This window comes from Buceros rhinoceros, unplaced genomic scaffold, assembly GCF_000710305.1.
Source record: "Buceros rhinoceros silvestris isolate BGI_N320 unplaced genomic scaffold, ASM71030v1 scaffold2447, whole genome shotgun sequence".
Classification (NCBI taxonomy): domain Eukaryota; kingdom Metazoa; phylum Chordata; class Aves; order Bucerotiformes; family Bucerotidae; genus Buceros; species Buceros rhinoceros.
Genome location: NW_010422564.1, coordinates 10,234 through 28,327, shown reverse-complemented (window position 1 = coordinate 28,327; position 18,094 = coordinate 10,234). Strand labels below are relative to the sequence as shown.

At 42.1% G+C, this 18,094-nt stretch overlaps 1 protein-coding gene across 2 annotated transcripts in view; it reads right to left on the bottom strand.

Moving 5' to 3' along the window:
* Positions 1-14,175, bottom strand: part of MICAL2 (microtubule associated monooxygenase, calponin and LIM domain containing 2) — a 51,445-nt gene extending 37,270 nt beyond the window's left edge. For both annotated transcript variants that reach the window (XM_010140065.1, XM_010140066.1), the window contains exon 1: positions 13,912-14,175. In XM_010140065.1, coding sequence (XP_010138367.1) covers positions 13,912-14,175 — 264 coding nt within the window. The remainder of the gene's footprint in view (positions 1-13,911) is intronic.
* Between the last annotated feature and the right edge of the window lie 3,919 nt (positions 14,176-18,094).

Here is an 18,094-nt window from a genome sequence, read left to right as displayed (position 1 = left end):
CTGTGTTCATGTTCCTGCCTTTATGAAAGAAAGGGACCACACCGCTGTCCAGTGCCTGCCGTCCCTCCCTAGCTCTCTCTGCTCGCAAACAAAGGCACAGGAGAAGCCTTCTTGTAGTCAGCCTGGAACAAACCTTGACTGGCTTCCTCTTTTCACCTCCTGTTACCCCAGTTTCCTGGCTCGTAAGGGTCTGCTTTTGAAATTAATTTTGTTCAGTTTAACACAGATGGTGACAACTGATATCACATAAAGAAGTCAATCACTTCCCTTGTCCTCCACATGCCTTAGCAGCGCTGCTAGGAGGATCTGTTCCCTGTTCTTGTCGGGCACAGAGGTGAGGCTGACAGGCTGGTGGTTCCCACGAACACTTTTTAAATACGGGTGCAGTGTCTCCCTCTTTCCGGTCACCAAGGACTTCACCTAACTGCCAGGACTTTTCAAATATCATTAACAGTGTGTTGGCAACTACATCAGCCAGTGTCCTGAGGACTCTGGGATGCATCTCATCAGGTCCCATAGACCTATGTACGTTCAAGTTCCCAAAGTGGTCACAAACCTGATCTTCTCTTACAGTTGGATGGATCCTACCGCCCTGGTCCTCATCACCAGATCTGGGGCTTCACACCAGCCCCGGCCTTTGTGCAACATCCAAAGCAAAAGGGATGCACCAAGGATGAATTTGACTGAGTCCACCTCCTACACGAATTTGAGCAAGTGTTTTTTCATGATAGAACAGGAGATAGACATGAAATGTAATGAAACACATTGTCAGGATCAGCAATGACTGCTTCCCTGGAAAGGATCCAAACAGAAACAGCTGCATTGGCAGCTAAGGGAGATGGCTACCAGAATCTGCAGCAGGAAGCTTTCTCCACCACAACACTTCACTTCATCCCCTTCACTAGACATGAAAATGCTTTTGGCAAAAATAGGACTGCTCGGTAGGACATTCCTGACTTACATCACATGAATTCATTGACAGCCACTGGATACAACAGTGTCAAAATGTGTCAGCAGTCAAATGTACCCTGAACAGACAATATAGTTTTAAGAGTTTGAAACATTATTACTGAAGCTGCTGAAAAAACAGAATTCTATATGCCACTTCAGAAAACGTCAAAGATGTCAAGATTTTTTAAAAAAAAAAAAAAGAGAAATGGTTAAGCTCACATTAGGCACAATGCGTTTTGTCAGTCTAAGATGCAAGTCCAGTTTTGCTACAGCCTCGGTCTACCAAAGAAATTCAGTACATGGTTGCTCCCCTAAACTCAACAACCCTATTTAGGTAATTGCTGCTTCTCTAGATAAAGACTCACATACAAAGTCCTCGTCATCTCCTTTTCTACAAACCAGCCCCGCCACTGGTACCAAAGAAGGATGTGCCGCTGTAAAGTACCCTGGTTACCAGGCACAGTAGAGCTACACAGCTAAGGTGGTCTCCTGACAGTAACCTGCCCTGCATGGTCGTACTCGTTGCCTGTTGACTGACTTGTTGAACACTGCCATCACTATACAACTGAAGGCAAAAGACCACGACCCTGTCAAGAACAGTGGTAACTATAGCTAAATATCACAGCAGTTTGGAAGGTGTCTGTTTGACTATACACATATCAGAAAAGGGACAGCGCCAACCTAAAGCAATTTTTAGAAAGAGTCCAGATATTGAAACATATACCCAAAATTTCTGTGGTTAACAGCTTTATACTACATGCAAAAAGAAAACAAATAATAAAAAAATTCTTCCAACAAAGGAAGGGGGAGGAGATACAGGAGCTAATTCAACTTGCCCTACAAAAATTAAGTAATCTTTGAAAAGTGTATTTTCCTTTGTTATGCTAGGTTTTATACATTCTTTATAAAATTAGTAAGGTTATAAATGTTTCATTTGATTAATATTCAATTAAATGTATTTTAATGAGAGGTCCTAACTCTCCAAAGGGTTATGTGAACACTACTGAAATGCACTACAGACAGTCCCAAAATCCACCTTAAAATATTATGGAGACTAGCTGGATCTTGCTGAACAGACATTTTGAGAGAGTGAACACCACATAAATACACCTGCCGGGAAGTTCAAAGGCAGCTGGGGACAGTGAGGCTCACGCACCCCTGATCGCCACCAACCACAGCAACAAAACCCTGCCCCAAAGCAGGAAGTGCAACATGACGAGTCCATTTCTGCTTTCCATCCCACCAGTATTTTACCCTTTGTACCCCAAGCTGAGCAGAAATACACAGTTTTGCTATCTCCTGCCAAAAGCACCCGTATCAGCAATCGGCCGAAAATGGGGACATTGCTCTTTTTCTTTACAGAACACTGTAACATGGATTCGAGGCTACCTAATCTAGGCGCTGATTTTGGACACAGCTTTTTTCCCTGTACTGCACCCTGCAGTTGCTGCACTCACAGCTGAACGCAGCACGATCCAGGGATCAGAAGACTTATCTTTATTGCCCTTCTGTTTTATTGGGTCAAAGTGACAGAGGTGAAACATGAGTACATTTATTGCATTCATTTGGCTCATCTTTACTGGGATTTTTTTTCTCTTTTTTGGGGAGCCAAGCTTCTGCAAGGAAAAAAAACACGTGCCTTAATTTTTCCAGGATGAATTTGGACACGTTTGTGCATCCATCTTCCCTGTCTCTCGGATATATGTACTAATATTAGATTTGCATATAAAATTCTTTCCATAGTTTGAAATTAAAGCAATGGTATGAGAGACATCTGAAATTTACAGTCTGCTATGCAACACATTAAAGGCAGGCCATATGCATTCAGTGTGCTAGAAGTTCAAGAGTTCCTTTGTTGAGCACCAAAGCAGCCAGGACTGTTATTCGGAGCTTTTCTGAAGAGCTCTCTCAGGCGGCATTGGACATTTAAATATGTTGTCTTAATCTCAGAGCTTTTATAACAATTTTCTTTAAAAAGGGCAAGTGGGAGACATAACACCGGAAAGTATCTCTGGAAACTTTCAGTTCCCCTGCACCACAGTTACATTATTTGAAGAAAACCTGTACGTGATCTGACAAGAAATGCTATACTATTTTTAATAAACAGAATATCCTCCAGAAGTGAAGTACTTTAATCCAAGTGCTTTAATCCAAAATCTCCTCAAATAAAGCACAGAATAACGCCGCTATCATCCTTTGGAATGATGAGTGTATTTGCTGTTTTCTTAGCTGTCTTGCATTGTAATCAAAACTGAGGGGGGAAAATCCCACACCCAAAACCCCAAAGATATTGCCTTTTTTTTTTTTTGGCCAGTTGCTTAAACAATCAAAATGAAAACAAGATAAACCTTGCAGAAAGAATGTTGCCTGACCATTCCAGTTGTGAATACGGTTGGTAGCACTGAAGTATCTTACCTCTTCTTCCTGTAAGCTTACACCCGTCATACTGAGATAACGCTTTAAGGCTATCCTTAAAGAAATTAGCAAAACACCCCAAAACAAAGCCATGAAACAAAACAATTCATCCAGAAACAGACAAATGGTGAACAGAGCTGAGACTAAGCAAAGACCAAGCCTCAAGTCTTGGGAGCCTTGTGAGTAGTGACACTTGTGAGATTGTGATTGCAAGAAAATCTTTAATCCTCTATGTGGTTTCAGTGTCAGGGGCTGACCAGTCAGCAGAGGACTTGCCTACAGACCCAGAGGACGGGATTTCTCGTGCTTTATGGCATCCAAAGCATGCCGACAACTTGGTCAACCACCATGGCTTTGCTACCAGAAAAAAGTCAGAAATATACTTAAAATTTTAAAAAGCACTGTGGCTACAGCTTGGTCTTTCTACAGAGATGGAATACTAAATGAAACCAAACTTTGTAACTAAACAACAATTACAATAATCTAATAAATCCACTAAGCTTCCACTTAGAAACTGTCTTTTTAAACTAAGTGGAGAGTCTCGTTATTTCAAGGTCCTTTCACAGAATATTTTAAAACACATTCTAAAATATATATTAGGGGAATTAACCAACTCCCAATACAGAACTAGCCACCAGATCCGAGTCAGAATCCAGATACTTACATTATTATTTATTTTTAAAGAGCTGAATCATTTAATGCCATCATTTCTAGCTTTCCTAAGCAGAATGACTTCATAGTAGCGTATGGCAGCTACAGATGAGCTCGAAAAGCAATGCTATGCAAGGTGACAGCAATGCTAAGCTCCTGGGGTCTATTTTCTTCCAGCTCATCATGCAATCTTCAAAGTCACTGCATTTGCCTTCAGAGAGACAGACAGAAAGTTGAAGACATAAAATTTGGCAGCAAATTGCACATCACAAGGTGTCTTTGCCTCCTTTACACCAACATCCAACACAATAGAAGGGAGATAAACATACAGAAAACATCAGTGTTTGTTTACATGGTCCTGCATTAATGACTGTTTTCACATTCCAACCAGGGTGAAATTCAGAGGCAGGCACCTGCCTCAACAACACCGGCTGCGCTTGTTCTGCCACTCTCAGGGCTGTACCTGGGCTAACAGGCAGTGAACTTCCTACCCCAGATGCCTACAGCCAAGCTGGAGTCAAGCAAGCTGGCCCAGCCTTCGCAGCCAGCAAGCAGCTCCAGCAGTCACAGCAGCCCTCACCTGTCACGAAAAGCCTTCGTGGGTCGTTATTTCCTGCCTCACTAAAAAAACCACAAGTAAACAAGAGGAAAAGGAGGGGGGAAGAAAAAAAAAAAGATCAGAGAGAAATGTCTTTGCCTTCCACTGAGCGCTCGTGATCAGCATAACTTGTTACTAATGATCTGGGTGTGTAGTCCTTGGCAGGAAGCTCACTGCCATCTCTTGCAATGTTTTCTAATCCGAGTTGCAATTTACCCTGGGGCAGTTGTTTTATCTGAATTGTAAATCCAGCAAGGGTGGCAGAGAGTACAGGCAGGATGGGGATTGGACACCAGTCACAAATATTCCTGTATTTGCAGTTACACAGGTCCTTTTATTAAAGCTGCTCTTGTAACTCATTCAAAGGGGCAGCGGAAGCAAGCAACACAAGACTAATTCAAAGCGTGGCATAAGCACATGGTTCCTCCTAAGTCAGTACCTTAGACAAACAAACAAACAGTGCAAGACAAGCTAGGCAGTATCTCTTGGTTTCTTAAGCAGAAACATGCACAACCCTGGGAAACACAAACTGTTCTTCAGGGCTGAAACAGGAGCACCAAAGTCCAAGGCAAAATGCAAACTTAAAAAAAACTAATCAGAATTTGATCTGGCAGTGTCAGCCAGACTATGAAAGAGAAAAGGTGAAATAAGCACCGGTTGTGGTTGTGCTCCAGGTCACCATATAGTGTCCCCTGAGTCTTCTCAAACGTAGATTAGGTGAAGGTATTTAAGACACTCCTAGAGGTCACGTTCTCTAAAGCTCTGACCATTTTTGCTGCTCTGCTCTGGACTTGCTCTAGCTAATCTGCCTCTTGCCTATAAGATGTGCTTCAAACCGGGCAAAATATTTTAGCTGGGGTTTCACCTGCACCAACTACATGAAAAGGAAACCACCCCAGCACCCAACACACCACAGACCTCCTTAGACAGGCTCCCAGGATCAGCTCCCCTTGGGTCAGCATTACACCCTACAGATTCAGGCTTGGTGAGCAGTCTGTTACAAACACCTGATCATTTTCTGCAGCATACTCCCCATTTTCACCCATTACCACCAGCAGAAATGTAGTAAATAATGAATATATAAATTATGCTAATTCAGATTGAATAAATGAATTGATATAATAGCAAATGAACGACTGCTTTTGCAATCTGTGAGCTGGCTTTGTGGGATACCACTAGTTCCCACCTTTGCAAACCTGCAGTAAAGAAATACCTCGACCCTGTGCGTGGATTGTCTTTGCACACTCGGTAAAGAACCTGCTTTTGGGACAACAACATAATGCTTGTCCATCTCTCTGCCATCACCCAGGACCCTGCATGAAACCGAGGCCCAGGTGGATACCTGCCAGACTCTCACAGTTCTGGAAAATTCGAAGCAAAATGTGACCAGCTGCCAGGATAACAGCTCTCCTCGTGAAGGCTTTTTCACTACAGAAATACGTAGTTCTCCCATCTGCCAGATTTGCTTCAAAATACATCTTAAACTCACTGGAACATTCCCAACCTGATGAAAAGGTTAGAAGACTGAAGAATTCAAAAACTGTAATAACGATACATTATAGTATAATATTTTATTACATAAATGTAATAATGTTATTTTTCAATAAGCACTTTTCATCAGATATACAGGTTAAGATACAAATATCCTAGAGACTGAAATGACAAACAGGTGCCTACGTTAGTTTGCAGATACAAGCAGATTTTATAAGTGTAGACATGTCAGCGAACGTGGGAATTTTGAGAGGTGACCGACACAAAATAATCCACCTTAAACACTGTAGCAGAGAAAGAAAAGCAAAAATTATCCCAATTTCAAGGGCATTAAAAGGAAGTTTCTATCTTGTCTTTACAATAGATGCCAATAAAAAATGTTTTTCCACCACCAACCCTATCACTGTTAAGGGTTTTTAGAGGAAAATGCAAATAGAAATGCTGCTGTTTAAGAAACTCAGCTTTACTAAAATATTTTGGATTTTCACTTCTTATAAAGCATCTCTTAGAACTGTGGCATTTTACATTCTCCCAAAAGTATATGTCTACATAGATGCCTAAAACAGAAAATAACACAGAATTAGATTTGTCAGCGGAAAGAGGAAGGAGAGCAACCACATCCCCAAAACCCCAGCTCTCAGGACAGACATGGGAACCTCGGGAAGGACCTGAACTGTAGGAGACAGGAAATTACCTTATTGTCTGAGATCTGGTTTTTACCAGCCAAGTGTTTAATCACTGCTTGGTAGCAAAAGTTATGTATTTCCTCACTTATCAGTACACAAACATTACCAGAGCAAAGCTGGAAACGTAGCTAACAACAAAGCCCTGACAACTCTATCTGGCCTGACGGGGGTCTCTGCAAAGCCAGGAGAAAAGCCTGACCCACACAGAGTGCAGGCACGGGCTGTGCTCCAGGCCAGGCAGGAGCACCCCTTGCCCCACACACCCCGTCTTGCCTGGGGGATGGACACACAGACCCACTGCTTCACACAGTCAAACCCAAGAGCGCTACAAAGCCACAGCTCTGGGAACACGCCCCATCGTAACCTTTTGTTTCATTCAATCTCATTAAGCCACTTGTGGCGACAATAGTAGTGGTTTGTGTGAAAGTAACTGGGTGTCACTCCCTGTGGGAGTCTTGACAAAATATTTAGGAAATCAGGTCAGGGTGGGACAGTTCCCTTCTGTCGATTACTTGCAAAGCCATTAAGCAAGGGACAGAGAAACAGCACGGTGCTCTTGAAGTAAAGCTACTGTTGTCCTGCAAGCCAAAAATTTTTAAATTCCCAAATGCCTGAAAAAGTCCTATTTAGGCTGTCCGATTACGTTACTTTGGCTGGGCTTCATTGCTTTTTGTGACCAACAGATCTGAAAAACCATGTGTTTGTGGAAAGGTCTGTAGGATAATAAAAATAAAGTGATTTCATTACCAAATCACATGCCAAACATTTGCCTTTGCTGACGCAATTTGGCCCAATCTCAATTTAAAACACTGCTCAGAAAGTCAAATACTTTGTTTTCAAAGAACTCTGTCTGCTGTGCATCCTGTCGTCACCCGCACTTCTCCCCATCCCCGCTCTAAAAATTATTAGAGCAACAAATGCAGAGACAATGCTCAACAACTGTGGTTTCACTGCATGTTCATAGGTGATGAGCTGTTTCTCCCCTCGTCTCACACAAATCTTCTTTGCCACTCATTCCCATTAGTCCTGCATCTTCTGCTCCTTTGAAATAACTCTGTGGAATTCTTAAAAAGAAATTTACAACGGAAGTCCACTGCAAAGCTTTAGGTACCCCATCCTAAAAGGCAAAAGCAAAACACAGACGCCAAAATAAACAGCTTGTCTTTGCAATGCACCAAACACACCTGGGGATTCAGTAGAATACGTGGTCCTTAACACCCCCAAGGCTCTGGTCTCTGCTATCCACACACTGAGTGTTTGAATTAAAAAATGAAACAGCAGTTGAATGTCTTTTTGTGAAAAGTCACCACCTTTTGTTCATCAAGCTTCCTATAACTATGTTAGTCAACTTCGAGTTTCAAGTTTTATGATCTTCACAGCAACACATTTTTTTAATAAGAAAGTCAGCAATGCTATCTAATAAATCTAAGATAAGTTTAGTGTGTTCGTTATAAACCCTGATTATCAGGTTTGGAAATCTCCCCATTTCAATTATTATTTTGGAGAGAGTAGTATGTCCAGCAAAACGGATGTGCCATCTGGATATTCGCTCTCTACAGAACAAACAGGTTAAACTTTTCATTACAATAAGCATATTTTTGCGTGGGAGCCCAGCTGGCATTCTCTTCTTTCATTTTCACAATTCAGTTACTCTCTTTCAAAAAAAAGTTGTCTCAAGTGACACAATCAATCACACCACTAGAACATCAAGTCACTAGCCCAGTACATACAGAACAGAAGAAACCTGGCTGAAAATCCCAGTTGCCTCCGAAGGATCAACAAATGCCAGCACTTCGGGAGGAAATTCAGCTGCAATACCAGCAGGTTTATACATGCTGGATGATTTGCTTAACTAAGAGACAAGTATTCGTTTAGCACTACAGAGGAAGGTGGAGCGAGGGGAGAGGAAGCCACCTAGAAGCTGCATTTACTATGAGGGACAAGACTGCAGCTTAGGATGTTTATAAACAACTGAGGACAGGTAGGAAGCCAATTTCACCCTAGTAACAGGGAAGGAGACCTGGTATCCACTCCTCATCCTGCTGGTTACCCTGTGGCTACATCACAGGGCAGCACCCAGCACAGCCCACAAGCATCTCTGCCTTTCTCAACTCTGTGGGAAGGAAAGCACCAGATGAAGCAGGTTTTATTAACTCTCAAAGCATTCATTTGACAGTCTTTGGAAACAGAGATAATATGAAAAAGAGTGAAGGGGTTTGGCTGACAAAGACTGTCCCGTTTTACCACTCACGGGTACACCAGTGTGGTCAGCACAGGGAGACAAGACTCAGAGTCAGGGCTGAGTCAGTGACAAAACCTCCAGCCTCCCTCCTCACCCAGGTCTCCTCCCCAGCTGACTCACATCCTGACCCCCAACTCCCCTCCAACCCTATTCCCCCCCGAGCCACATGCTCTCTGTAATGCTGCCTCAGCTAAAGCATCACCTGTCCAGAGGAGCCCACGGAGCCCTCCCCACAGCGCACACACCAATGTCGCTGAGTCCTGGCAAGACTTTCAGCACGTGATCCTACCAAAAAGAGCTACTGTGTTTTTTACCTAAGCTCTGGCAACAGTCATAAATAATTTTAAAGTCATTCTCTTGCAGTAAGTTTCCCAACAGGAGTTTTTGTAAGGGAACCTAATCTGTTATAAAACAAGCCTTGAAAGGCCAAGTCTAGAAATGAGGAAAACTGGAAGGGCCAACAAGGACCGAATTTAAGAACATGCAAATTGTTTTTCAGGAATTTATGATCTTGTAAACACATATACCTACAAATGCATACATTTATGTATTTATAAACTCAGCACTCAAAACTTCTCAGCTCAATTTTATTTACTTGCTTTATACTAATGTTGTCCAGTGAGGACTCGAAACTGCAGCTCAGACTGTACTCGTCCTCTGCTCAAGAACCATGCCCAGGTGGGGTCTACAATAAGGACAACGTTCAGAAGATCAAAGCTGAGCACAGAGATTTGGAACTGCCTCCCCAACGTGACATCATCTGAAACTTGATAAATGTGCAACACCATTATCCGAAACCCTGTACATCCAGAGAGAAAGGGCAGATTCTACCTAAGGCAGCAATAAACAGACATTAGCACTTTAAACAAAGTATCCTTAGTTCTCCTTAAGAGTAAGCGCGTGTTCTGAAAAAACAGCATGCACCTTTGAGGAGGAAGACACCACCACATTTGCACGCTTTAGAGAGTCAGCATCTCCCTTCAGAGGAAGTCTGGGATGTTCTCATGCGTGGCGATCTCCTCTGTGCTGAAGCATTAATCTACAGTCATGGGAGAGCCAGAATTTCAGCTGCACAGCACGAGCTAGGTCCTGCCCTCTGATACATTATCATGTATATCCCAAGCATCAATGGGAGCCTCATTTATACGTGCATGCATATATTTATACCATTTACACAGGTAAATTGCCAGTAAATCAAGTGCAAATAATCTACTCCATACAGAGAGGTTCAAATCAATGTTTAGAGAACACTCATGAGTCTTGAAAAGGCTATTGAAGACACTCTGCAACTAGCAGCGTGAGTTCCTGCTCATCACTGCGTTGCTTTGCATGTTCAAAAACTGAGCCATTCAAACTGCTAGCGTGGTGAACAATATATCATAAACTTGTAATATCCTTCAAATGTCTAGCCAGCAAATGCCTAGACAGCTTCATTCAACTTTACACGGCATTTTTTAGCTAGCTTCATACTATGAAAAAACAAACCATCATTACAGATTCCATGCGTGCTATACTCTGCGTCAATTAGTAAGAGATGCAACTTTGCAAGGGCAGTAAATTTGTGCTTTTTTCTAGGTATATTTGCAAAAATCACAGTGTGATTTCTAGAGTTCTACCTACTTAGGGCTTCTGCTTCTCCCTAATACTGGTGAACCATGCAAACGCCAGCCCCAGAAACAGCAATTCTGAAGAGTACTCATTCCCACTTTACAAGCTGGTGATAGAGGGAAGTCGATGTTTCATACAGATTTAATATATATACAGGTAGAATCCTAAGTTTCAAAAAAAGTTAATTTCTGCCCCAATTTTGGGCATGTCTTTCCACAGCACTTTGATTTTGGAGTGTTTTTTCCTTTTACAAAGAATTAAAGGGAAAATAATGTCCACAGTAAGGCAACTCTGACATACAGTGGGTCTGAACGTCTTGAAAATCGTTCTACCAGTTTGAATCATCCAGCTTAAAATCTTATCATTGTAGAAACTCTGAAAGCCATATTTGGCAATGTTCTTCAAGAGCAGGATTATTGTTATTTAGCTGGAGTGAAACGTTCTGTACGTATAAAACTTGTGTATACTGCAATGAGTAACCTAAGCGTGGCTGAAGACTTTACAAGCACAAAACCCAACAGTACAGCATTCTGCTCTTAAAAACTGCAAAAAGGCACAGTTAGATGTGGCAGCAGATTCTCAGTTGTTAAAAAACAAAAACACCACGACTAGTTTAGATCGCAGTGGCATTTTCTCTCCTCCAAAGACTGGGAAGATTGCAAAAAGCCAGATTGCAAAGCCGTATCTGAGAAGAACTGTTAGCTGCAGGCTCAGCTGCAGAGCTCGTGGCCACAACCTCATACAAAGCCTTCAAGTCATATTTTTTTTTAAAGTGATGCCTACTAGCAACCTTGGCTCTGTTTACAAAGCTGCAACTGCAGAAATCCACTTAGCTCATTTTGCGATCCTACTCCAACAAATAAGCATCTTACTCGGGGCTGCTCTTCAACCAGGCTCCAGGCAACTCCACAGAGGTGAGCGCTGGGCATCGCTGTCAGGATGCAGCCTGCTAACTCCCGTTTGCCCGCTTCCCTACTAAAAATGGTAGCTGGCATAACGTGCAAGAAAGACAGAAACTTACAATCACCAGCTGCACCAAAGGAAAATCGTGGTATGTATATCATAGCCTAATCTCTCTGCATTGGCATTTTGGTGGGACTGCCAGCATTTCTGAGAAGTCCTTATCTGTAAGTGGAGCTGTCAGAGCACAGCACCGAAAGGATCAGGGAGTCTGCAGTCTTCTCCCAACATGTCTGCTCTCATTCATGTTGCAAAGATAGGCTTTCGCAGCAGACTGTGATTCACGCGTGAGGAATGTTTGGTAGATAGCCCCACAGAGCCTGCAGACTGCGGTTGGTGCTTTCATTTGCAGCAATCTGAACATTCATGTTTCTCTCGTTAAATCAGTGATGACACAGTGAAATGCAGGCCTGGGCATGGTCCGGGTTTGTAACAAACATCTACGAGTATTTCACAGAATATCTATACACACCTTCTATATTCAACTGCAATTTGATCATATGTACAAAGATATGTCCACTAACTTCTGCAAATACTTACACCATGCACTAAAAAGAAATCTCTACTCTCCAAGAGCCGTAATACCGTACTTTCAACGCTGCAGAAGGTGTGGGTTAGCCTCCTGCTCAACAACCTTGTAAAGCATTACAGAGCCTGTATTTTATGTACCAACCAATTTCCACGAATCTTCTCACCACACATAAAAATTAATCACTTGTGTAAGAACTTTGTAGAAACAGGCCTTGGCTTTGTAATGTCACGCTTGAAAGATAAGGACTTCATTTTTTATATTTCACATGGATCTTAAAACTGCTTTTTTGTGTTGCAAATGCTTCCTTAAACTAACCACATGGAATTTTGGTCCAATTTCCTCATGGAAATTTGGACTTGGGGCTGTATGTGTAGGTGAGGCGCATGCAGAACCTCTCCTATAATTTGTTATTCATCAGCCAGTTTCTCATTCCTTCCCTTTCCTGTTTCTTTTTATCACAAAGATGCTCAATGATATATGTTCACGGTCTTTTCAAAAGAACAAAAGGGAGGAAGGAAGCACAGGTCAAAGAGGGAAATGAAAAGGGGAAAAGCAAAGAAAAAAACCAGAGGCTGTCAGGAAAACACTGCGAGTATCTGTAATGGCACTCTTCACTTTCTAAAGAAAACTGTAGCAAGGACATTTATTATCTTAGAAGTTAATAATCATTGGGAGTTTATTAAAAATGAATACACAAAACCAGAGGCTTCTATTTGTGCTGAAGGTAACATGGTGTCCACCTTCCTGGTGCTTTTGAGAAGTTTCAATGCAAGGATGCAAACAAGAAGAAAGAGACTTTCAACACTGCCTGTCTACAGAGTCCATAAAATAACAGTTCAGTGATTGTTTTAATTAACAAGTCCTCCATAGTTAGTGTCTAGTTACCTGCTAGTGTGCCTTTCCTCTCTGTTCTACCTCTAGACAGTCAAGAGCTTAAAACATACCCTTCTTGGGGAAACTTTTAGCCACCACTTGGCAGTAAATAAGTGAATTGCTCTGAAATAAAGCTATTAAAAATATGCCATGATAACTAGGTGAAACAAATACCATGAACTAGAGTATTCTGCAGTTTTGTCAGCAAGATTTGTACTAATGTTCACTGGTTCTCTCTATCAACATACAGCACCACATGCTCTGCTGAAGAGATCATTTCCTGTTCTTCCCACAACCAAGCAGACCATCTCCTTCAGCAACTACCACACAGCAATCGCCCACATGGTGCTTGTGAAAAAGCCGTTGTTTGGCAGCTAAGAGCCAATGCTAAGTGACTGACAGACGCCCAGAACTCCAAGCAGCACTGTCCAAAGAACAGTTTAGGAACTGCTGTTGAAACACGTGTGGCCATATCTGGTCTCTTACAGCATGCACCAAGCAGCAAACTGAGAAGCTCGCTGAATACGTAACCGTTTGCCCCTTGCAAAACCCAGCTTAATAAAGCAAGTAGTTCTTGCATGTTTGGAATGAATGAAGCTTACTGCCTCGTGAGTTTACATCTTACGCCTGATTGACGCTGATGCCTTGATTGAGGCAAACTGTAAAGCAGGGTGCTTTTAGGATCATTCTTACATGCTGTATGCTTCCACAAAACTTGCAAAACAAAAATACCTGAAAGTTTGTCAGAATCAGCTGATATCAGTCACAGTTTCATAAAGTATATTACAAGGAGGGTTACATGAATGGACACATCACATGTAGCTAATGGTAGAAACCTTTCCTCTGCAGAAAAATGAGTTTAAAAGATTCTAAGGGATGAAATCCAAAACTGAACTCCACTTACCTTAGTGTTCATACAAGATTTTCCACGTTTATACTCTTTGTGACTTGCTCTTTTATCAAGCTTGTTCCACAAAGCTTTGGCCTTCCACGTGGTCACTCTCGACTTCAGTTTAGTGTAAAAATTTCTATTGTCCAAAGGATCTAATTCAAGTTGGCGAGTGAGAATATTAAAGGCCTGAATGGTACCTTTGCATGTTGACGCTTGTACAAAGTTTTCAAAAATCTGGCCAGCTTGACTGTATTTTTCATCATCGTTTTCCCCCATGTTTCGAGAGAAGTGTTTGAAAAGGATTAAGCTGGAGCTCTTGTGCTGTGGTACAGGTGATCAACGCTGCCCAGTGCTTCCAAGCATGTTATTCCTAGAAAAGGCAAACACAGGTCATGTTAAAGCTACGTCACGTTCAAATTAAAACAAAATTAAACCCACAAACTGCATATCCAATATGAACACAAAACCACAGCATATGGCAACTGGACAACCAGGTACAAAAAGACAGTAGTGGCATTCAAGATAGTGCTACTAACAAACATAACATACTCGAGCTGTCGTGACATGTATGTCACAGACTGTTTTAAAAACCCTACAAACTCAAGTCTTCTGCTTCAAAAGCAACCAGCTTCACTGAGAGCCTGAGGATTTCTTTAGTATTTGTTCAGTGGTAAGTAGTAGATAACAGATGAAGAAAAACCAAATGTCCAGATGTTTTTCCCAAGCAGAATTTATGCCACAGCAAGTACATATCTGGTAATGTTTTGGTCTTAAAAATTCTTCAAAATCTGCAGCCAAAAGTCAGTACTATTTGAGGAACTTTCCTCCCACAGCACAAGCTAGGGCCAAAAGCGGGGCTTAGCCAAAACAATTTAGAATTGGTGCAGTCACTTGCCACAAGCAACTGCACAAAACAGACTAAGCCAAAACATTATCGCAAGTTACACCAGAACTGAAGAAACAGAAAACGAGTAACCACAGAAAGCTCCCCTCTTCCTAACTCTCTTGCCAAAATAGGTTCAGGGCTCTAGCGCATAGACAGGAATTTTATCTCCACTTCTCCACCTATTAAATGCTAACGATATGTGTTTGGATCTTGTCATGTGCTGACGATTTGAAGTAATGTTTGGCCCATTAAGTCCCATTGGCTTTTCTTAGTAACATGATCACTGTCAAACTGTGACTGATATTCCAGATAAATAAATACCCTTACATTCTGTAAGAGCAATGCTATTCTGAATTAACCCAAGTTTGAAAGAACTAAAATACTTTGATTGTGGCACTCCCTTACCCTTCTTTAACCTTGCTCTCAGTCTCTAACAGGGAGTGTCTTGGAGTCAGCCAAGGTCCACAGAAAATATCCAAGTGGCTTTCACATTTTCCAAGAAAATTGTTACCAGTTATGTATAAACTTGTTCTCAGAAGAGGGTCTACCTGGACTCAAGTCTAGAGATTTAAGTCACATATTCTTTTTCTTGCTCTTAAAGTATTATCTACCAGTCCAAGAAACCAAAACCTAAATCAATGCTTGCCTAACCTCCCGCATAATTAGTTATTTTGCTTGGAACATCATCTGTGGGGTGATTGATAGCTTCAGAATAAATTGTTAGAAAGGCCTTTGAAGTTATGCTTTTTAATTTAACACTGTTCACAAACTATTCATTCTCCGCTTGCATTTCCTTCGAAGCCAAAAAGAGAAAACATAACCAGTAAAGAAGAGACCTACCATGTCTATCTCACCATCCTCTAATACATAAAATTATTATGCAACTTAGAGAGATCCCATGGGGAGATAGAAGGAAGCATTTGGAATACTCACATTCCCTGGCTGTGCTCAAAATAAATAACCTTTGTGTGCACATCATCAGTCTGTTGGTTTGTGGGTAAAATAAATTGGCAGCATTGAGGGTTCGTACATTTTCTCAGACCAAATGTCATGATTAAATATTTGGTGCCAAGAATAAGCCAGGAAATTTTTGTTTTCCCCTCTGAATACTTCGTTTATAGTATGCTCCTTGTCCGTTTCTGAAGAGCCTTGCGGCTTTGTAAGGTAAAAGCACAACATTTTTCATGCCCTGACTTCCAGAAGGTCTAATTTTTCAAGAAACTGAGTGCCATGAACTCCCGCTGACTCAAAAGGAGTTCAGGACATCCAGCACCTTCCCAGGTTCAAGTCCTCAATGATTAATGAGCAAACCCCTCCAACAACTGCACGCCGGCACGAAGGAGCCCCGCCACCTTCGTTACCCTGGCACAGCAGTGAGGGGAACCCAGCATCACCCTCACCAGCCCCAGCTTTAGGAACACAGAGCTACATGGCAGTTTTTGGGTCAGTCCAAAACAGGCCAATAGATCCAGAAATTCCGTGGGCAACAGGAAAGGCAGCTGTGCAGAGAGGCTGATGTCTATCCAGGCTTAAGCTTTACACCAAGTGCTACAAGGGGAAGGCAATACAGGGCAACTAAACCAGCATCAGCGCGGTTTAAGATGTCACAATGTGGTTTAAACAGCTTGGTATACAGGCACCCTGGATAGATTCAATTCTTCCAAAAAGAATTAAGGATAAACACTTACTTTACCCAACTTCCACACCTGCCTGAGATATTCTTTATAATATAAAAGCCACAATATTTTTCTTTTCTCTCAAAATAATCACAAATAGCTTCTTGGGGAGTGGGGAAGTGTCAGTGAAACATTCCACTTTGGACATTTTAGCTAAGGGAATGGCAGCCAGATTAAGTTTTCTTAATCACTGTAACTCACATCCCTACTGCCTCAGAGCTACCAGAGGCTGTGATCAACCTAATAGCTATGAATCAATACTTCCTCTCCATTGTATTACCTCACCACAAGACTGTTATCATGTTCATATAATGCAAATATCTTCAAAAGTTAACTCTGGCATAATTGATGAGTCTGACCACAAGCTCTCTAATTTATTATCTTTTCTGCTCACAGAGAGGAGATTTTTATAGCCTCAGCTGTTTCCATCCAGGAAGGAAGCAGGGGAAGAGAAAAGCTAAATGGGTAGAGAAAAGCTAAATGGGTAGAGCTGTATCTGTACCAACCAAAGAAGAAAAGCAGCATGTGCCAGGGCTGATAACAGCGAGAAGACAGAAGAGAGGGTCAGCAGGAGCCACTGCAGGCAACTGGAAGGGGAGGAAAACATCTTTCGTGTACTGTAAACCAGGGAAGTCAGCGTGGCCCATGCAAGCACAAATGCACAAACACTCACACAGCACGCCTGGGGCTTTCTTGGCCCTTCCACTGGGAAAGAGAGTGAGGAGGGCAGTCAGCCTTAAAACCTTCTTCCTCCAACATCGCAAAGCCAGGACTGAGGCTGTTCTGAGGACTAAATCTCCCTGTGAGCTTCCAGAACGCTCCCATCTTGTCCATACTGAAAAGCAGTGGAGCAGCATCTCAGCAGAGACATTTGCTCACCAGCAAAGCATTTCTCCTCTCTGTGTCAGAGGTCGCATTCCCTAAAAAAGCCACATTTTGTGGTCAGAAAGGCAGGATGAGACAGGAGATTCTGGTTACTGGGGTTTTTGGCTTGCTGGAAATACCACTTTATCTTTTTTTCTGTGTGAACACTGTGTTGACAGATGACAGAGGAGAAGATGGTGCTCCAAGTACATGCAGCTCGTGGAAAAGTATGCAGCTTTCTTCTGATGGGAAGATAAGAAAAGCTGAGAGGTGCTGTTCATGCCTGGTGGCTACCCAAGGAGAAAGTGAAGGACTTCGTACAACTTAGAGGAAAGCAGTGCAATAGGGATGGAGAGAAAGCAGAAATTAAAGCAGTGGTGCACGCGCAGATGCATACATACGAAAGCAAGTGCATCCCGTCTTGGACGGTATTTCCTGTCAGCAAAACAAGCTCTGTTACTGCAGATGATTTTGAGAACAGTCAGAATATGCCTCTACAGTCGGGGTTAATTCCACGAACTGTCACTAGTTAAGTGGATGTTTGGAGTTGGTTCACATCTGCACAGGAAGCCTTTCAGCAAAATAGAGCAAGCAATAAAACTGACATACAGGATTCATTAAATGAAAGTAACTTAAATTTTTGACAGCAGTACCACATGAACTGCTTGTCAGCAGTGTTTTGAGGTAGAACATTCAAAAATTAAAAACCCTTTCTGGCTTAGCTGTCCCACCAGAGAGAGAACAACCCTATTTTAATTCAACCTTGGAG